A 20761-nucleotide genomic window follows, 5' to 3' on the forward strand; every position below is an offset into this window, starting at 1 on the left:
CTCTCACGGCTGTGCTAACCATTTATAATTTATATCATTGACTGTGTTGTATGCGTTTTTCGAGCACTCGGACGAGATATAACTGTTGCCGAATTTGATACATTTTAATAGTTTAGTGGAAAAGTATTGTAGCGGACTCAATCTAAACATCTAGTGGTGAACAGTCTGACATTTGACAAATCAATACTCGCTGAAAACAAAAATTGTTTATAGATCCCCAACTCTGTTGTTCCCAATTCTGCCAATGATGCACATCAATCTGTTAATTCTGAACATTTTACACCCAAAACTACGCCAAGGCAACCCGAATTACTGTCAATGGTGAGGTGAGTGAACCCAAAAATAAATTTGCTGCCAACTCAGTTGCTCAGAGTAATTCACCAGTTGATTACCAACGAAATGACTTGGAAGTTAGATCAAATTCAAATGAAAATAAAAGCAAGCCAAGTCCTTAACAGTAGCAAGTTTTCAATAAAAAGACTGCGAAATCCCGCTGGTATGTATAAATCCATTCCAAATTCCTTCAAAGCAAAAGAATTTAAACTTAAAAAGTTGGGTTGGTCGAGAAGATTCAAATCGTGACAGTCCCATACATACTAACGAACTTCAACAATCGCATGGGAACTATATCACTATCAGTCAATCACGTCCAGGTCACCTACTGTCCCTGACCAAATTATTAGACGCACTATAAGATTCCATGCAAAATCTTAATAAACAGGTGATACTATAAAGCTTTATTGTTTTTATGTAACTGAAACTGGTTTGCACTTACTTACGTTAGTGTATCAATTGGTTAAATTAGACGATAGGATATATTATATGAATATTTATTATATCAAGCATTATATTAGTTATTATAATGATTAGATCAAATTACTTTTATATTTGAACATACGTGTAACGGGTTTTTATTCAGATTTTTTATATACTTTCTATTTGCATTTATTTTTAACATGTTGCATTACAATGTTAACCAATTGATACAGGAGTGTAAACAAATGCAAACCGGTTTCATCCGAGTAGAAACAATACAGCTGTATAAGTATCACCTGATAATTATAATTTAACATAGAATCTTATAGTGCGTCTAATAATATGGGCCATATGTGGAGGATTTTGTTTATCAACCTCGGGACCTCTAAATGGTTAACCACCATGGAAAGTAATGTAAACCCCTGATCAGGTTGAGTTAGTCAGTTTTATATTTTTGCCGTCGCATGCTTGAAGTTGAGGACGAATGTCCATCAGTTGGAACTTCTTCGTCAACAAAAATTAATACTTTAATGTAACAAATATTTTAAATTAATTTGTTTGAGCCCCCCTGTCGGGCAAAGTCTGGTGCCATCCTTGTCTTACAACGCCGCGATTTGTGGGGAAATTTTAACGCATGTGCTGTTGAGAATGCTTAGTAAAATCTTTCAATTATCTTGGACGACTTACCCTTATATTTCGATGGTTGTATTTTAATAAATAGTAATAGTTTACATGAGCAGAAACACTTACTTCCTGTTAAGAAAACTCCATTTTAAAAGATAAAACAATTTTATTATTCATGAAACATTACAAAATATGTGAATGTAGTTATTCATCATTTTCCATGCAATTTCATGGGCAAATTTTTTTTAAACATCAAAACTGGAGACTACATAAAATTTAGCTAAGCTTAAAGAATAATAAAAGTTCTGTTGAGAAAAAGGCAGCAGGAAACAGCCACACTTTATAACAACAAATGATGTGATAAGAGTTCGTAGTTCACCCCCGAAATCGTAGACCTAAACCACGAATGCGCAGATGGCTACGTTAAGACCTTTTAAAAATGTTTTCAAACTCATTTTATTCCCAAAACTATAAAGCTAATTTCAAAACTGATATGTCTTTAATCTGTATGTAGTTATTTACATATTTCATAAACTCGTTTTCAATGCTATTAGTATTTAAGGTTCGGGTATGAGATTATTACTTTTATGTATAATTTTTTCTTTTGTGAATAACTGTAAAATTGAAATGTAAAAAACTAGGGAAACTAAACAGTTCCTCGTGATTAGCCAAAGATTTATCTTTTTTGTCTATTAACTGATACGGTAAGGAAAAAAATTGAACACTGTCATAATTACAATAAACACGTAGATTTTGAAAGCTTCAAATGAGCTATTTATAAACATTAATAACAAATACTAACGTTTTTTTCCAATCGGATGAAAATTTTCACCTAAAAAGAGCTCGGGAATTTTGTTGCCTTTTTCGCAAAAAAATATTTCTTTACATAATTTTTTTTAAAAAGAAAATATGCAATTGATTAAAGACGGTACTTAATGAAAATACAATAGACTTCTAAAATTTGATCGGAGCGTCTCCTCAAAATGGTCAATACCTTTGGAAATCTGTTACTATAATAATAGTGACAAATCAGTTCTTGCTAGATTACTTTCCTTCAAAACTTGCAATTTTCATACAAAAGTTTTTAAAGTAAAGATATTCTTTAAACGTGAATTGAACATTAATTTATTTGACTAATTAAATACCATTGTTATTACTAAAAGCACTGATTCCGAGAGGGTTATTTACAGAATTTAATGTATCTGCAACCTGTGCACTGTCAAACTCAGGGAAAAAATGTGTGTTCAATCACTAGATTTGTTTTTCATAAAAGTAGTGAAACTAATGTTATGTACATTTGTTGACTATATATAAATTATTTAACGATTGTTATGTAAGTTTATAAATATATCTTCAGGAATGATTTCAGTTCATGACCTGCTATTTCCAATGTCCTTGTCCTGCTGCCTTTTTCTGCATTTTTCCATTTTTGATTTTCAGAACATTAACAACATGATTTATTACAGAAGAGAGTTGGAACTATAAGATGGAAGCTCATTTAGAAAAAGGGAAATTAATTATTGGTAACATGTAAATCTTATTTGCTGAAATCGTTATAAAAGATAATTATTACTTTTTTTTTACATAAATAATCAAACGTTAGAGGGATGGGATTTAAGATTTGATTATAATCACAATTATAATCAAATCACTGTGTGTTAAGAATTTTGTTACAACTCTAACAAATTTTACCAGCAGTTAAACTAGCGCTGTGCAATTTTAGTCTATCTAGAAAACTCGTTATATGTGACCGCCAATGTACATTGTGGCTAGTTTAGTTGACAGTCACAATCTATATTGTGACCGCCAATTCTTGCTAATAAACTCGTAGAGTGTATTAAATCAGCATTTAGAATCATTATATACATTTAGGTTTAATACCATATGAATCACATCTTTTTTGTTTGTACAATCTTGATCAATTTCCACCAGCATGAACATTTTGGTTATTGGGCGAGTTCTATAACAGGGATCCAGTGGAAAGCGCTCCGAATTGTTGAAACCGTTGCAGTACGTAAAGAGTTGAGAAAGTTTTAACGGTCCAATGACGTCCATGGGTTCTGTGTCACAGAACTCGCCCACTAAAGAAACCATAGTGGTAAACGTTTTTTCAACACTATTACTTTTGTTACTGTCTGAGGATCGACAGAATGCTTTTTGATCTGAGCATTATAGTAAATTACTTTTATATCAAATTTTCAGGTTGCAAAATTGGCCTCAATTTCAGCAAATAAGATACATTTGTTAAGGATGCTGCTTTCGTACTAAGTTTCAACAAATGATTCGTTCTATTTCTTCAAAATTATTGCGTACACCCGTTCATTAATTTATCACTAACGCTTGAAAGATGCTACATATCTTAACAAATGCTGAAAAGGTACGATTTAAAAATGTTTAGATGACATAAATATATGCATTGTATGAGCAAGATAGTGCAAAACATTTAAAGTGCAGTGTAACAGTCAAGTCTTACTATGTTTACAAGAATAAATTTTGCATTTATTAAATAAAAATACCCATCTACTCAATTCTTGAACCATACAATAAAATCAGACAGTGCCAAAATGACGTCATACACTGGTTAATTCGTCTATGTATATGACGTCATTCTTCAGTGACGAAACTTAACCGTTTGATACGAGAATTAGCCTGTTAGAATTCTTTATTGGCAAACAATAACTAACAGCTTTAGACATCAGTGCATCTGCACAAAAAAAAGAGGAGGAAAAAAAAAACGTTTAGATAATATAAATTGTTTTGGAAAATGTACTTGATGAAAATTTAACGTAATTTTTTAAAATATCAATTAAAAAAAGTCATTTTTGTTCTAAACTGTTAAAACCAGCCCCTCAACAAAGAGATTCCTAAAATTGTGTGTAAAAGGAAAAAATAACACTGTTTTAAAATAACAAGTTAAAAATGTAACTTCGAAAACTAGAAAAAACATAACTTCGTAATAAAAAAAAATTTCGTTATACAGTAGCGCTAAATGAAAATCTTGAATGATCAAGTTTTTTTTTGAAAAATTTCTAGGATTTGCAAATTATCATTCTTAATGAGCATGCTGTAATTGTTGTTGGTTTACGTCGCACAACAGCTGCACAATGGGCTATTGGCGACGGTCTCTGAAACAACTCTGAAGACATGCCATCACAATGTTGATCCTCTGCAGAGGGGATGCCCCCTTCGCTTCAATAGCCGACGAGCAAAGTTGACCTTTTAACGGTTGAACAGTTTAACGAGAACCGATACTGCGTAGGCTGATGAATTTTTTTATGATTTAATAATTTAATTCTGAATACTTACTCATAGTTTCTATTTACTTAATCAGTTTTTAAAATATTGGTAAGTTGATATCCTCCAAGGTTTTCTAAGCGCTACCGTACATTTCTGCAATTTTATAATAATAAAAACACATGGATAAACATTTGCTCCAAATCCAACAAATGACATATCCTGGTTAATTTTGCATCTGCTTTGCCACGAGATTGCACAGTTTAAAACCAAACAAAAATAAATATATATAGTCCAATAAATATGAACAAAATAAGTAATCAAATAAGTGATCTAATAGTTGAGTATTTTTATTAAAAATTTCAAAGTGTTTTCTATCTTACAAAATTTTAATCATTAAATTCTATTTTGTTATACATTCTTTCAGATGTTAATAAAATAACAATTCATTTTTTAATCTTACAAAAATTACCTGCTGTTATTTAATGTTCCTCACCTTTTTTAGATTAATCAATAAAATATTCTGCAATCGTATCGGCTCACATTCAACAAATTTGTATTTATTGCAACAGATAAAATCTCCAAGACTTAACAGCGTTACAGATTTTAAGCGTCTTTTAAGGGTAATCAATCAAAAACAAGAAAGGCACGTTGCAGGGTATCTAACTTTTAATTTTTCGCACTATTTTTATTTTAAAAAATTGTGTTGTTAAAAATTAAATAAATACTCACACTCTGAAGTTTAAAATAAATAAAATAGTTGATCAGTAAACTAAGGCCTAAATCTTCATTATGATACCTTATTTAAACATTTACGCAGACAACTTCGGCAGATCACTGGATTACGAATAATCACCGAGTTAACCCTAACAACTTACCGTAGTAACTGAATGATCTAGAACCGGATGCTTCTGTTAATAAATTTATTGGACTATTTTCAGTTAACCTGAGCTTTAAAATTGTTAGAAATTTAAAACCTTATACAGCTTTCAAATTCAATTTTGGTCTTTCAACGTAACGGAAATATTCCAAAGAGTTAATATTTAACATTAATTACAAATACTATAATGATTAAAAATAAGTGATTTTTTTCAATTAAATAAACTATTTTAATTTGCACCATATTTTAATTTGCTTCAAGCTTAAAATTGGAACCACCTCAACGTGAAAACAGCTTTAAGAAGGTAGAATTTTTCACAAAAATTTATGGATTAACTCTTCACTTTACTTTTTTAGCCAAAGTACGGATAAATGACTACAAAATTTTAGTGAATTTAGAACAATATTTTTTTTTCCTGCTTCGTTGACATGCTTGATAATTAATCCTAAATTGATAACTAATCCTAAAAGTTCGTTTAGTTACGAGATTATTCAACAACTCATTAAATTTTAAAAAGCTACATTTTATTTTTTTCATATTGTTTATTCTATCACGCCGTTTCTATAAATAAATAATTTGATCCCATAAGAGGAAACATAACAAAATTAATTTCAATGACACTTCTAACAAAAGTATTAATTTTTTTAAATCGCAGGACTCAAAAGTATTTAAATAAGGCTATTTCAAAGATGCAATGAAAAAATCGTACATTTTTTTAAAATTTGAGTAAATAAAATTCATACTAAGGGAAAATAATTTTTGACATTTAAGACAGCACCTGATAAATAAAAATCGAGCTTCCACATTTTAATTTTAAACACTGATACACTTAACAAAATTTCATAAGGCATGTATTAGTTCCACTCAAAATATGTAGTTAGACACAATATGTACAAATTTATTTTGTAAAAATGTATTTTTTTTTTTTTAACAAATTGCATAGGTAGTGCTTCTATGTGAGTACAAAAATTGCATATAGGACATATCAGTCCCATAATTTCATAATATATATATTTATATAAATATACCACATTTGAAATTTAAACACGCTGTTCCAACATAACAATTAATAAATTAGAAGTTAGATTCCAACTAAGTGTAGCTAGTATTTAAAATTAATGCTATTCTACAAATATGTGAATAGATAAAAGAAAAATTATTTTGGTTTACAAAAAAGTAAAGACATTTAAAGTTAAACTGGTTTTGAATATTAAAATGGAAATTAATCATACGAAATTTTACATTTGGTCCTTCAATCACTTTTTTATTGAAGTATTTAGGTAATTTTATATTTTTTTGGTTGAGTAAAAAATAGAGCTGGACATCATGAAATTTCAAGCTTTTTGAGCGATTTTTTAAATATATTTTAATGATAAACCGTAATTATTTCTTACGATAATTATCGTCAACGGAAAATATCGTATATAATAATGTAAGCAACGTTAAATATCGAATATACAATACCGTGATCGCTAAAGACACAAGATAAATATCGAATACAATAGTATCACGATTATCGGTAATTGCTGAGTTAGTTGATAAATTTAATTTGGCTAACGACAATATTGACCGAGATAGATAAACATACATATAGATATCTTACGTCCCTGAATAACCATGGCTCTTTTATTGCAATAAATTTAAACGTACTTACACGAACACCGTTTTACGGTTTACTAATTCATAAAGTAAGGATGGTGATTTCAACTTAAAAAAAATAAACACGAAACTGATCAAGAATATTTCCGGTAGAAGGCCAATATTTTTGAACATTTTATTTTAATCGAAATATTAAACTAATTAGAAAATAAACTCAAATTTCTTGCGAATCATAAAATATCGATTCTATCATTTGTTCTTTGAGCATATAACGCAATATTGTTTACAATAATTCAGATATTTTTTTAAAAAAAGACCAAGTTTTCAAAGAAATCGGTAATTTGGCAGCCTCACGCATGTTGTTTTGGCGAACGAATGTTTTTTTAGTCATAATTTTTTAGCTCAAACAATAAGCAACAAATCAACATAAGTGAACACACATGCTAGAATGGCGAGAGAGTAGACCGGATAGTTTTGCTTCTCGCTCCCATGAAATTTCAGTAGTAACGGGCCAATAAGAATAAAACTAATTCGTTTCTTCTGTCCGGAAAACATTTTATTTCTCATTTTACACACCAGATGGCAGTGCCAGGATATTTTTAAGGTAATTGTAGATAGTTAGTTTATTTTAAACTAGATGTCAGCACTAATCAAATACGTGTATTTGGCAAAATAGGTACTTTTATGACCGTTTTCTTGAAAATTAACCGATCGTTAAGTGGTAAAGGTAAGGGTATAGCTCCCTTTGCTGTAGAAATCACCATCCATAGAGGAAGCTTCACATTTCTAAAAATGACTTATTTGCTATCCTATTAATATTGCATCAAATTTGATTGTTTCATTCGATTCAACAGTGATTATTATTTCCCATTATTCTATTCGTATTTAATTTAAAATGTAAACTTCTTACAATTAAAATTTATTATGTGTTGCATTTTTCTTTCGCAACAGCAAAACGCCTTCAATTTTGCGTATGCTTTACCAACAAAACTCGCGCTCTAAATTGAATAAACCAAACATCAATACACTCTAAATTAGATATTATAATGAAAACTTTAAAAATAATTTTTTTTAAAAAAAGGCTTCTTTAATGGTGGATCTTGCATAAAAAGCTAAGTGGCATTTGCTCGGAAGTGACGTCACTAACCATCCAACTACAAATCTGAATCCTATTTATTACAGTGATCCTAAGCGTTAATTATTCATAAAAAAGAAATTAAGTATCATTCAAATTAATTAATACAATCTACACCTCAAAGAATATTTCTAGTTATGTTACCGTCTTTTTGACATGGAAGCACCGCAAGCGCTTACATTCAAATGCATTAAAATTTTAAAACAAAAATGAATTTCGTATTTGTACTCTTCGTTTTAATCAAATTACCATATTTCAATAAGATGGATAAAATAAGAAACGAGTACTATTGGGTGAGTTATGAGTCGATACCTACCAACTGACACGGAATAGAAACTTCAGAGTTTCCGTAACAACTAGGAAAGATTTTTCCCATTGGTAGAAGAAGTTCTGCTTTAACCTTCCAGCAGGCGCACCCTTCTTTCAAGTGGAAGCATCTAGGAAATGCGCGTGTATTTCCTAGATTTCCTATGTGAATTTTTAAGATTACAAATGTTAAACTCATCTAAGGAGAAAAAAAAACACAAGATAGACTAAATAAAGTACAAATGAAAGTACATAAATCGATATGCTATAGTTTCAGTTTTATAAACTATTAGGCGACACTATTTCTGACACCTTCCTCGGTGTCGGAACGTCAAATGAAGGTGGAGAAATAAAGATACAAACTCGTGTAAAATGTTTTAACCAATAGGGACAGAGGAACAAGTTTGAACAAGGAAATAACAATGGAATAAGAAAATGTTCATGAGGGTATTCGGCGGGTACTTCAGGATGCAACAAATTAAATTAAAATAGACTTCAAAACATCGGAAAACGGTGGGATACTCGAAAGATCATTAATTTAAAATTAAGTAGAATTCATTTAAAATTATTAGAATTCTTCAAAACAAAAAATGACTCCCAAAAATCAAGTTTGGTAGATGAAGAGCAGTGTTGAATGATTTTAGCAGAAGGAAACTCAAACCTGTGACTTGAATTCCAACTGTGTAGAGCGATAGAAGATCGGTTAATGTCCTGATTTTGGTCGTATCTTTGTAGGATATATCATCTTAAATTAGAACAACAACATTACCAAAGATGAACTGAAATATCAAAGTAAAATAGCCGATATTTGGACAGAGGTTATGCAGTAAATTACTCAGGATTGCAATATTAAATTACCAAAAGTAATATAGAGATTTAGATACAAAATGGAAGAAATAAGTTTCATAGTTATTTTATAGCAATTCGAGTAAATGAGTTAAAAATGCTTTAAAAACATAAATTATGAATAATATTTACTCAACTAAATTCAGACAACTACTGATAATAGATTAAAGGGTGGGGGACAAAAGAAAAACAAAGACCCGGATTTTGCAGCTACATCAAAATTAAAATTGCAAAATGAAATTCATACTCCAAAATACGTAATACGCTTTCTGGAAGGTTAGTGTAAATTTTTTTCATGAATTTAATTCAAAAAAAATTTAAATCACCACAACTTGTAAATAATGAAGATATTTATAGATAAAAGGCCAGACAATTTATAATTTTTTGGAGATTTTTTTAAAAAAAAAGAAAAAGCCTAAAGATCATTGAAAAAATATTATTTTAGTCTACTACCAGTGGGAAATATCTTAAACAGCGTATAAGTCGGAGAGTGAGTTTGCAAAATATCTTAAAAACAATAAATTAGCATTAAACGTATACAACATAATATGAATATTATTGGGAAGATTTTATACATAAGATACCAAATTATCAGGAAACATCATTAAGCAATAATTGAGTACTACATGGCGAATTCGTAAGGTAAAGGACTTACTGACTTAAATAAAGTGAAGATCTTGGATTTTAAAAACTGTAACAACACAAACACCACTATAAAATAAATAACACATATTCATAAAATGACAAACATACAAATATGATCAGTTTCAAGATGGAACAAAAAAAATTGCAACTAATATCTTCACAAAACATCGAAAAGTCTATCTTGATTAACCTAGCAACTCCTGGTGTAAAAAGAAAGAGTTCTGTGGTGAATAGTAAGTAGGAATATAATAAATCAACAACTAGAGTTACTTTCAATGGAATTATAAAAGAAATGATGATTTTCAATTCTTTATTAAATTTTATCCCCTGGCAGCCAACAACTTAAATATTTGCAAGTTATATACACCCAATATTTGCAAGTTATATAGCCCGTACACCCATGGAGTCGAAATATCAATTACACGGTATAATCCCGATTATCCGTTGGAGAATGTAAATTGCCCGCTAATTGTGCGATGGTGCGAATTTTTTTTTATTTTATAAAATTGATTTTGAACAGCATTTTTAAATGGAAAGAAAAAACTATATAGCACTGATTGGTGATTTCTCCATTTTTATTTGGATTCAAGAAACAGATGAAAGGCAGTACAAGAATTATTTGCCACCGGTGGCTTTATAATACGCGCTCTCTAACTCAATTTGCTCATATCTTTAATATTATCTCTACTCTTGGACTCCTTTTCAGGAGATAGTACAGTTTCCTGGATAATGCTGGAAACATAAATAATCAAAAATTATTATTATCCAAATGATTATCCAATTAATAAGCAAGTAACGCAAGAAATTAGTAGATGCATGCCTGGTTAAACAGATTATGATTGAAGCTCAGCATTCCGATTTCAGAATACAATAAAATTGTGAATGATGCATCAAGATACAATTCATGGAACATAGAAGATATAATTCATAGAACTTATCCCCTTCATGCTTTATTTATTATTATTTTAAACAAAATCATTAACTTTTACGTTTAATTAAATATAATATTTGGACAATTCTCTGACCATGCTACAAAAATTTCAAAATAATTATACACATTAAAATTTTAAATAATTTTGTGTGCCTGACGTTATACTAATATAGCCTGAACTGAGTCTGCTATTAGAATAAAAAAGACACAATTTTTTGGCTGCCAGGAGAATTATGTATGTGAATTGATATTGAGGGGAAAAAAATTTCTTCTCCTATCAGCCCCGAAGTCAAGGCACAGACCCTGTGGAAATAAGAGTTTGATTCTGAGTAGGAGTGGAGTCGCTCTTCACTTTAGAAGTAACTACTTGTCTCTTCCCATAGTTCAAATTGCATCCGAGAGCTCCAGGCACTGAACCGCCCAGGCGTAAGACAGTTAGGCTAAAAACCTGTCACAATCGAGTCTTTTTTTTCTGGCAAAATAAAAACTGAGGAAGAGTCTGCATAGATTTTCGGAAATTGCTTGTTTCATGTTCGTTGTAAATGCTTATAAAAACAGATATTTAAATCAAAGATAGAGAAAGAGGGAAAGAAAAGTTCCAACATAAGTAGATTGTGGCAGGCTTCTTGCCGTTTGGCACTGAATTTAAATAGTACAATAAAAAAATCTATCTGTTCCTTTTTTTTTTAAACCCAACATCTCAACTTTACATTAAGGCCCAGATACTACTGCTGTCAAACAGTATGTCGAGAAATATAAAAACATCCATTAGAATATTTCAGATACTCTCCATCCTTTCCAACGTCTGATAAATCTGAAAAGGCAAATATTTATCGTGAAAGTTCCAGCTGGGAGAACTGACTTCTCCCGAAGAAAAAAAAAACGTTTCAATTGGACTAACCCAATTAAAAACTGGAGATCTCTTTTTGGGTGAGAATGTTATCTTCATTTCATCAACTATTACTGCATTTAGTAGGAAGGAACTTCGTTTCGGGTTAGCTAGACACATTTTTTTTAAATTCTTTATATATATTAAACCACCTACACAGCTGTTTCAACACTTTGTCTCTCGGCTATATCTGTCGCAGTCTTAGCTTTCGAAGAATTGTCCTTGCGTTGAGAATTGTTATCCGATAGAGATTCGGTGGTCGTTGAAGATGGGCGCTTGGGTGCAGAGGCGGCAGCTGAAAGGCCGGTTAATGTAGAAGTTCTCTTGGTAAAAGAAGAACTAGTTGATGGATTGTTGCGTGTGTCGAGACCGCTGCGAAAAGCATTAACTACTCGAATCTACAAAAACAAAAAATCAAAGCACAAATAGAACATTGGAAAAAATGGCTAAATAAATAAATAAGGAGAAGCATATAATTTTATTTAAACTGTATTAAAAAAATTTTCCGTTTGGGTTAAATCTAAAAAGGTCGTTTTTACTAAAAAATTTTAAATTTTGAGCATAAACTATTTTAAGACATTCATAATGAGATTATGAATTATTATCGAATCGCTGAAACAAATTAAACTGGCATAAATGTTTGTAATTATTTCCCCCTCCCCCATGAAAACCATAGAAAATAGTTTTTTTTTTACTTTTAATACTTTTTTAAATACTTTTATCTAGAAACTCTGCAATAACGGCATTTTTTTTAACATTATTAAGAAGAAGTGGAAGCAATATGTAAAATTAGTTATCAATAGTACAAAATTGATTTTTTTTAATGAAACAAAAATACTTCATTTTAAATTTAAATTAATTTTAAATTTTTTATTTAAATTTAATTTTATTACTATTAAAATTAATTTAATCATTAATTAAAAATTTTTTATATGTATTCTTTATCTTTTCTTTAAATTATTCTAATTTATATTATGGACCAAAATTGTAAAAAAAGGGAAACTAAATTAGATTTCTAAACACACAATAGTGTCAATACTTTCAAGTAAATTTTAAATTTAAGATGGAATTTTGAAAATATATATGTGATAGGATGAACTAAAAACAGGCATCCAAACACTGTAAGAGTATGCTGTAATTGTGAATTTTAAGTTTTACAGTGATCAAAATTTTTTTTCAATGCCTCCGTACATAGAAATTATGTCTCAAATAATGAAAATAAGAATAAAACGCATAATCCTATCAGGAGCATATAAATGTTAATATTTTGAAGTAAGAAATACTATGGCTTTTAAATTTTACAATTAAAACATAGAAATTGTTCCAAATTACACTTAAACAATGTGATTGTCCGTGAAAAGGTTAAAAATATAGTGGGTTTTTGCAGCTGAATATCTAGAAAGCAATTTTACCATTAAAAGACAAATACTAAATAAGCTTACACAACACCAACTAAAGTTATACAGCGTAAGAAGAGGTATTATATAAGCCAACAAACAGCCGTAATAAAGCTTTCTATAATTAACTGTATAAAGAAATAGTGGAAATATAAAATGTAAATAAATCATGATAATTACAACAGCAAAAAAATTGCATACGTCTAAAAATTTAACAAGTTTTGCATCTTGGGTTAAACATTGAATCACCACAATAAGCAATGAAAATTAAAAACATATAAAGACACATGCACAGTATATCTGCTGTTTGGGCAAAAGAGATTAAATCATATGATATTTCAATTAAGGACCAAGAAATTCCGTTAACAACTTTAAATCGAAAAAGGTAAGTCATATCGTTTCTCTGGTAAATTTTCTGGTTCGATTTTTCGAATAAAAGAATTGATAACTAACAAAGTTCAAAAAAATAGGTTTTTTCTAAGTAAGCTTCTACCGTAACTCCATTTACCCAAACAGTAAAGACATATCTTACTCAAAAGCCTTCGAAGGCTTATGAAATTGGACTTTTTCCCGAAAATGTTATTTTGTCTTTTGTAACAGTTATTCCAGACTGTTAGGTTAGGAATTACTCATCCAACCAACATTATGAAAATGGGGCGAAACGTCAATGTAAAAAGAAGTCACAGTTCTGGAAAATTAGAAGTGTTCGTTATTTTCTTTTTTTAATATTTGAAAACCTAATCTAACACTGCGCTACTTGAGCTCATAAAAATATACAAAAATATTGATTCTCACGATTTTCTTACAGGGGAGAAAACTCACCAAGTCGGCGACATTTTAAAAGTTCAAGAATATTTCTTAAAAGAATAATATTCACACTATTCGACCTTTTAAAGTTTAGACAATTTTTTGCCTACTAGATAGTGTATAATTTAAGCTTAAAGTATTCTTAACGTCTAAAGCACTTGAACAGTGTCTTTTTTCCCCTTAGTAAAAGACCTTCGAAACACATTAAATATTGATAGGTCAAAGACAAATTGATTGGGTTGACGATATCTAAGTTATAACAAGAGAAAATGCTTTACAATTGACAAAAGACCATGCATACAAATGTATTTTCTGGAGGCTCTAATTAGCACAATTGCATCAATACCAAACATTAAAACACAACATTATAAAGAAAAATGGATAATAAAAAAAAATTCAAAACATACTTAAATTTAGTACTGAGTGGCTACCAATTGACTAATCACTAGTAAAGAAAATTTCCAAAAAAATCAATTTTTTTACAAAATAAATTATGAAAACATTTTTGATAAAAAGTTCATAAAGGTTGGGTTTTTTTCCCCTCTATATATAATTTTTAATGCAAAAATTCTCCTCCGGGCAGCTATTTTCAGTATTAACTGGATACTAAGGGAGAAATATTCCATTCAAATGCGGGTTAGCTCCATCAAAAAAGTCCTGAAATAAGGCAAATTTCTCCCAATACTTGATCCAGAAGTTCCCTTGTCTTCTGGATTGGGCTCAAAATTACAAGGCTGCGTAGTTAAACATTAGTAGCCGTAAGCCCCAAAAGAATTAGGTCGGCTGGCTGTTCAACGACGGTTATATAATATAACTAATTTAAAATATAGAAAAATTGAGTTCAGGCAGACCTAGATTACACCATGAAGTTTCAAATACTGAAAAGAAATCTTTAAAATATCCAAATGAATATAAATTATGAGAAGATAACTGAGGATTACGTAATGGAGAAAGTTCTCTTTCAATATGCATTTTGATGTTTTGAAAGTTTCTTTTTTCAGCAATTGGAACTTAATGGCTTACTCTAAGTTTGCCTGAACTCACCTTTTCTTTATTTTAAAACTAGTAATGGAAGAGATTTTGCGGTGAAAAGTGTCTCCCGTAGTATTGCGTCCTCTTAATACTAGAAGATTGAAACTTAATATATACCTATATTGCCCAAAAGCAGTTAAAATGACTGGATTGTAAAAGAATAACTAATGTGTAAAGAAATTCGTTGAAAAGAATTTTTAATATTTTTTTAATATTATTTACAGTTATATAACAAGTTATTAGTAAATATTAACCATAAAAAAATTATATGTTGTACAAAATTCTAAGAAATTGTGTCATTATATACATCATTGTTTTTCTAATTGAAATTAAAAAGCAGTCAAAATGACTTCTTTAGATAATCTAGTGTTAAAGGAAAAGAGAACATTATTAAAATTTTTCTTGCTTTTAAAATTATTAACATATAAATGAAACAAGTTTAAACAAAATATTTGTCCCCTAAATTTTTTTTTGTTAAATTCTCTTTTTTAGGGAATTTACAAACCTTAGGTAAAAATTAGAAAATTTGTGAATTTTTAAAAAAAATTATATTTGTGTAATGAATTCCAAACTGAATTTTTTTTGTTAAATTCTCTTTTTTAGGGAATTTACAAACCTTAGGTAAAAATTAGAAAATTTGTGAATTTTTAAAAAAAATTTTATTTGTGTAATGAATTCTAAACTGAATTTTTTTTTTTACATTCTCTTTTTTAGGCAATTTACAAACCTTAGGTAAAAATTAGAAAATTTGTAAATTTTTAAAAAAAATTATATTTGTGTAATGAATTCCAAACTGAATTTTTTTTGTTAAATTCTCTTTTTTAGGGAATTTACAAACCTTAGGTAAAAATTAGAAAATTTCTGAATTTTTAAAAAAAATTATATTTGTGTAATGAATTCCAAACTGAATTTTTTTTGTTAAATTTTCTTTTTTAGGGAATTTACAAACTTTAGGTAAAAATTAGAAAATTTGAAAATGCTTTTAAAAAATTATATTTGTGTAATGAATTCCAAACTGAATTTTTTTTTTTGAAGTTCTCTTTCTTAGGAAATTTTCAAACTTTAGGTAAAAATAAGGAAATTTGTGAACTTTTTAAAAAAAATTATGATATTTGTGTAATGAATTCCAAACTGAATTTCTTAAAAACAGCGTAGCCAATTAGGTTAGCACTCATTACTTTAGAAAATACACCTAAACGTCACAAAATGGATCACACAATATAGAAAATGTTCTGTAGCAGCACATAATACAAATTATCGCAAATTACACAGACTTCACAATAATTTCAATTTGTGGGGAAAAAAATGTCTTATCAAGAATGAGGCCCGCGAACTGAAAAAAAAAACGATCAAAGCTTATATAGAGACACATGCCAGACGAAAGCGCAAAAGCAAGCAGTGCAAGTGAAAAAGCAAGAACAAAAAATAAAGCGGACAGAAAAAAAAAAGGATTTACTTCAGTTTGTTTTTAAAATTAAAACACCTATCTGGAAAGCAGTACAATTTTCCTTTTAAGTCAATGAACAGAGTTTGGGATTAAAACTACTGAATAAAAGTAATAAGATTGGAAACTTTGCAATTAGTTACTAAATTGATATTTAAAATGTGGGAAGTATATATGCATATTTCTATTAAGAATTATAATTAGGCATGAAAAAAAGGAGAAACTATTTATTTATTATTGTATTTAGAAAACAAGAAACAAGCATGAAATGTAGTTGCTGGTGTGACAAAATTTTTTTTCGAAAGCTTGTCCCTCGCTAGATGGTGGTAGTTGTCCTGAAAGCAATGATAAATGTATGATAACTGAATATCAACCAGTTTGGCATTTATTTGATTTCTGAAAGCTCTTGTCCTACACATGAACCCTTGAAAGGTAATATACAGTGCTCCTCTTTTTTATTTTATTTTTTCAGTGGACTTCGCGACCAACATTTTTCGCTAGCAAAAAGCACACTACACGCTAATGCTCTTGTTGCGAGTCTTTGTAATGTGTTTTCTGAAAGGGAATGAATACAGTGGCGTAAGTAACAGCCCCTCGGAGAAGAAGAGGCAGACGAACGAGACCCGCGGTTAAACCTGAACCCAAATAAAACTTTGATTGCGCCAAATCAATGTAGTCTTTTGATCTTTTTTTCAGTGGTTATCATTTCGAATTTCCAAAGTTTTAAAACCCCCAACAATTTGGACATCTAGACAATCTCGGATGTCTCATCATACTATTCTTGCCTCATATTATAATTTTAAAAATATTGTATTAGGTCTAAGATAGGGCGCATTTATAATTCTTGCAGGGGGATGCACCTAAGCAATACCTCCTAGAAAGAAGGCGTCACCACGGTTACCATAAAGAAGAAATTTTATCCTTCAGTAGTCCAAACGTAATGACATCTTTCGTATTTTCCACTTTGCTCAGCTATTAGCCCGAACGTAGACATCTTTTCGTTTATTCCACCACTGCGCAACTTAGTAACCCGAACGTAACGTCATCTTTCTTATTTTTTATCCACTGCTCAGCTTAGTAACCCTGACGTAACGTCATCTTATTTTTTATCCACTGCGTAACTTAGTAACCCGGACGCAACGTCATCTTTCTTATTTTTTATCCACTGCGCAACTTAGTAACCCGGACGTAACGTCATCTTTATTTTTTTATCCACTGCGCAGTGTATGTTCGTTACGCCGATCTACTAAATTGATCTGTGCTGAGGCTTTCCTCTTCTTAAGGGTGTTTACCTAAATCTATGTATGAATAGTTTGACAGCTGGTAAGCTACTATTCATTTTTTGTGGTTTGAAAACTGCATGACAACTACAAACACCCAAACGAGTGAAAAGTACACGAATCCTTTTTTGTCACTTATGCAACTACATTTCAGAAAGTTTTACATTTTCCTGAATACTATGGGTATGATGGCCTCTTGGGGGAAAAATCATGACATAAATAAAAAATTTATAGGCATGAAATTAAAAAAAAAGATCACTAGAACAAATAAACCTAGTTGTTCTTAGCAAGCATTATTATAAATTTATATGAGGAACATTAATTATAAGATATATTAACACTTCATTGTACTGACCCTCCAGAAAAATGCGTCAAAGAGGAAAAACGAATTGTATTTACTCTTACAATGTGGGGAAAAAAATTGAACTTTTCAGAAGAGATATTAATCAAATATTTTCTTTAAGCTCCTGTTACAACAGTAGCGGATTAAATATAAATAAACATTCAGTTTGGACACAAATATGCGGGCGGTAATGCTCTCATAAACAAATTACATTTGAGGCATATCACTGATCTATATCTTATTACGCATCCTGGTGGTATTTTACAACTTAAACGTTTCCATATGTTCGGTTTAATAGAGTACCAGCTAGCAGTTTAAGAGTTTTATTTTAAATGATGTTTTGTAGACATTAAAAAGCAGTATTTTTAAGCCCAAGTATTTTTTCAAGCTGGTAATCAGAGACATAAAAAGTTTGGTCCTGTTTTTCTCGAATGGGGGTTACGATAAAAGGATTTCTCCAGAAAATATTTGAACAAAATCCTTTGAAAGAAGTTCATGAAAGTAAAAATGAAAACTTTTAAAAAATATCAAGTAATCTTACAGCTTGATCAGTGGCACTCTTGCTGTATGGTACTGCAATCAAACGATCTTGCAATTCACCTCCAATGACCTTTGGTGGAAAACAGCAGTAGATTGTGTCAGCATATTCCATTGTCTTTTTTTTTTTTTTTCAAAATTAACCAATATGAAAATTTTTGAAAGCAAGCAAATGCTATGATGATTTGAAAAAAAGTTTTTATAATCTCTAAAAGTCTTTATGATTTCCATGCATCATTTGGGAAAAATAATGTTACGTAATAAACGAAAATTTATTCTATAATGAAATAATCTAATAATCGAAATCTACATGGATTTCAAAGTTTACCAGCTACGGTATTATTTATACCTTAAAATATAAGAGGCAATTTTCCATACAAATCAAAAAAGAGAAATAGGTTTTTTTTGCAAAGTAAAGGAAGGATTATCGGCATTTTGACAGAAACATAAATGCATTGTAGGATTACTCTCCTGAGCAACATAAAGCGAAACTACATATTAGAGAAAAACATTTCATCATAGCAATTGCATCTCAATAACAATGAATATACAAATTTCCATTTTATTTCGCAAATTGACATCTTCAAATATGAAGTTTAATGTTATTTTTTTAAACATTAGAAAAGCATCATATTTCTTTAACTAGTTATAGCAATGATGATAACAGTAACAAAAGTGTTGTACTTACTTTTTAATACTGGCACTTACCAAAGAAATATAAATACTAGCGTATAACAATAATGTGCAGATTTACCAATTGGATAAATATTTGTTCTCTAGCAAAGGTGGATTCGAGAAAACTTAAAAGTAATGACCATCAGTAATGGCATTTATGTATGAAAAAATTTGAACCCATTTTGCAAGAATAATATCGATTCTGTTTAGAAAAAAATATTTGTTTCAAATTACTTATTTTTGACAAAAAAAAAATTGCTGTTATGTGAGAATTCTTATTGCGTTGTCATATAATGAGAACATTTAATGTGTTTACTTTCGGTGCTTTCACAGTACTTTTAGAACACAGAAAAGTATTTCAATTATGATGGTCATGCTGAATTTTGTAACGGATTCAAATTACCCATAGCACTCCGATGTCTTCCGAGGAAGAAAGTTACTAAATATTAAGCAAAAATAAACTCCAAAACACTCTAAAGTTTAAATTTTTTTTTTTTTTAGATTAATATTTATCAAACACATTATTTTACGATCGTTTGTGATTGAACGAAAAGGCACATATATGCTTTTTTTCCGGAAAGGCAAGGGAAGTAAAAAAAGTAGTTTTTCTACAAATACATACAATATTTTTGGGTGAAGAACATTTTAAGCATGAACTATCACAACTTATTTTTACTTTAAATTGAACTACTTTGGAATTGCAGAATTATATACGCTTATGAAATAGTATGAGTAACGACATCTTAAAATATTACCTTGGACCTTTATTACGCTTATTTCTAATAAGTGTGTTTAAAAAAAATGGGACGTTAATAAATAAAATGATTTAGATATGAGTCCATTTAGCATCAAAATTACAGAGAAAAGAACAATTACTTAACAATATTTTCAAGTGCCCTTACCTTTTACAATATTTAGTTGCACGCATGATAACTAGTGCAACTTGTTACCAATACCAAATTAGAAAAACACATAGATAAAATAGACACTTAAAATTATTAGGAGAAAAGGCATGCAGAATGAGGCTATCTAATAAAAGGTTTTGTGAGCTTTTGTGCAAATAAAACAACTACTACACTATTACATGCAGGGAAAAAAATCTGGTACTTTAATATAATGTCATAATTTAAAGATATGTTTTCCTCCCCTTTCAAAAACTGCAGATAATATACGTGAAAGAAATGTGCAATTGGGTGGTGTTATTCATCACCAGATCAAGTGCTACGAGTTGAAAAAAAGTCTTATGCAGTTTTTATTAAGAAAATGTTCATATTGAAAACAATTGATAATTGATTTAGTAATGCATATCACCACCCAATTATTCATATTAGGAAAACATTCTTAGAACAACACTTTGATCCGAACCAAAAGACCAAGGAGCGATACTTTAATGCAATGTTT

The 20761-nt window shown here is 29.7% G+C and overlaps 1 protein-coding gene across 1 annotated transcript; it reads right to left on the reverse strand.

Annotated features, from left to right (window-relative positions):
- Positions 1-11003: 11003 nt before the first annotated feature.
- LOC139425012 (uncharacterized) lies at positions 11004-18906 on the reverse strand. Its single transcript, XM_071177708.2, has 2 exons — positions 18690-18906; positions 11004-12243 (listed from the first exon to the last, which is right to left on the reverse strand). Exons 1-2 carry the CDS (start codon positions 18798-18800, stop codon positions 11998-12000), a joined length of 357 nt encoding a protein of 118 aa, XP_071033809.1. The 5' UTR covers positions 18801-18906; the 3' UTR covers positions 11004-11997.
- Positions 18907-20761: the final 1855 nt, after the last annotated feature.

The sequence above is a fragment of the Parasteatoda tepidariorum genome, chromosome 2, assembly GCF_982258835.1.
Source record: "Parasteatoda tepidariorum strain Cologne lab strain chromosome 2, Ptep-v5.0, whole genome shotgun sequence".
NCBI lineage: Eukaryota > Metazoa > Arthropoda > Arachnida > Araneae > Theridiidae > Parasteatoda > Parasteatoda tepidariorum.

Bases quoted from the DNA above. Each gene is read 5' to 3' on its own strand.
- LOC139425012 (XM_071177708.2), bottom strand. From the start codon at position 18,800: ATGGAATATGCTGACACAATCTACTGCTGTTTTCCACCAAAGGTCATT. The intron at 12,244-18,689 runs GTAAGATTACTT...TTGTTTTTGTAG, and splicing joins AGAGTGCCACTGATCAAGCT to ATTCGAGTAGTTAATGCTTT.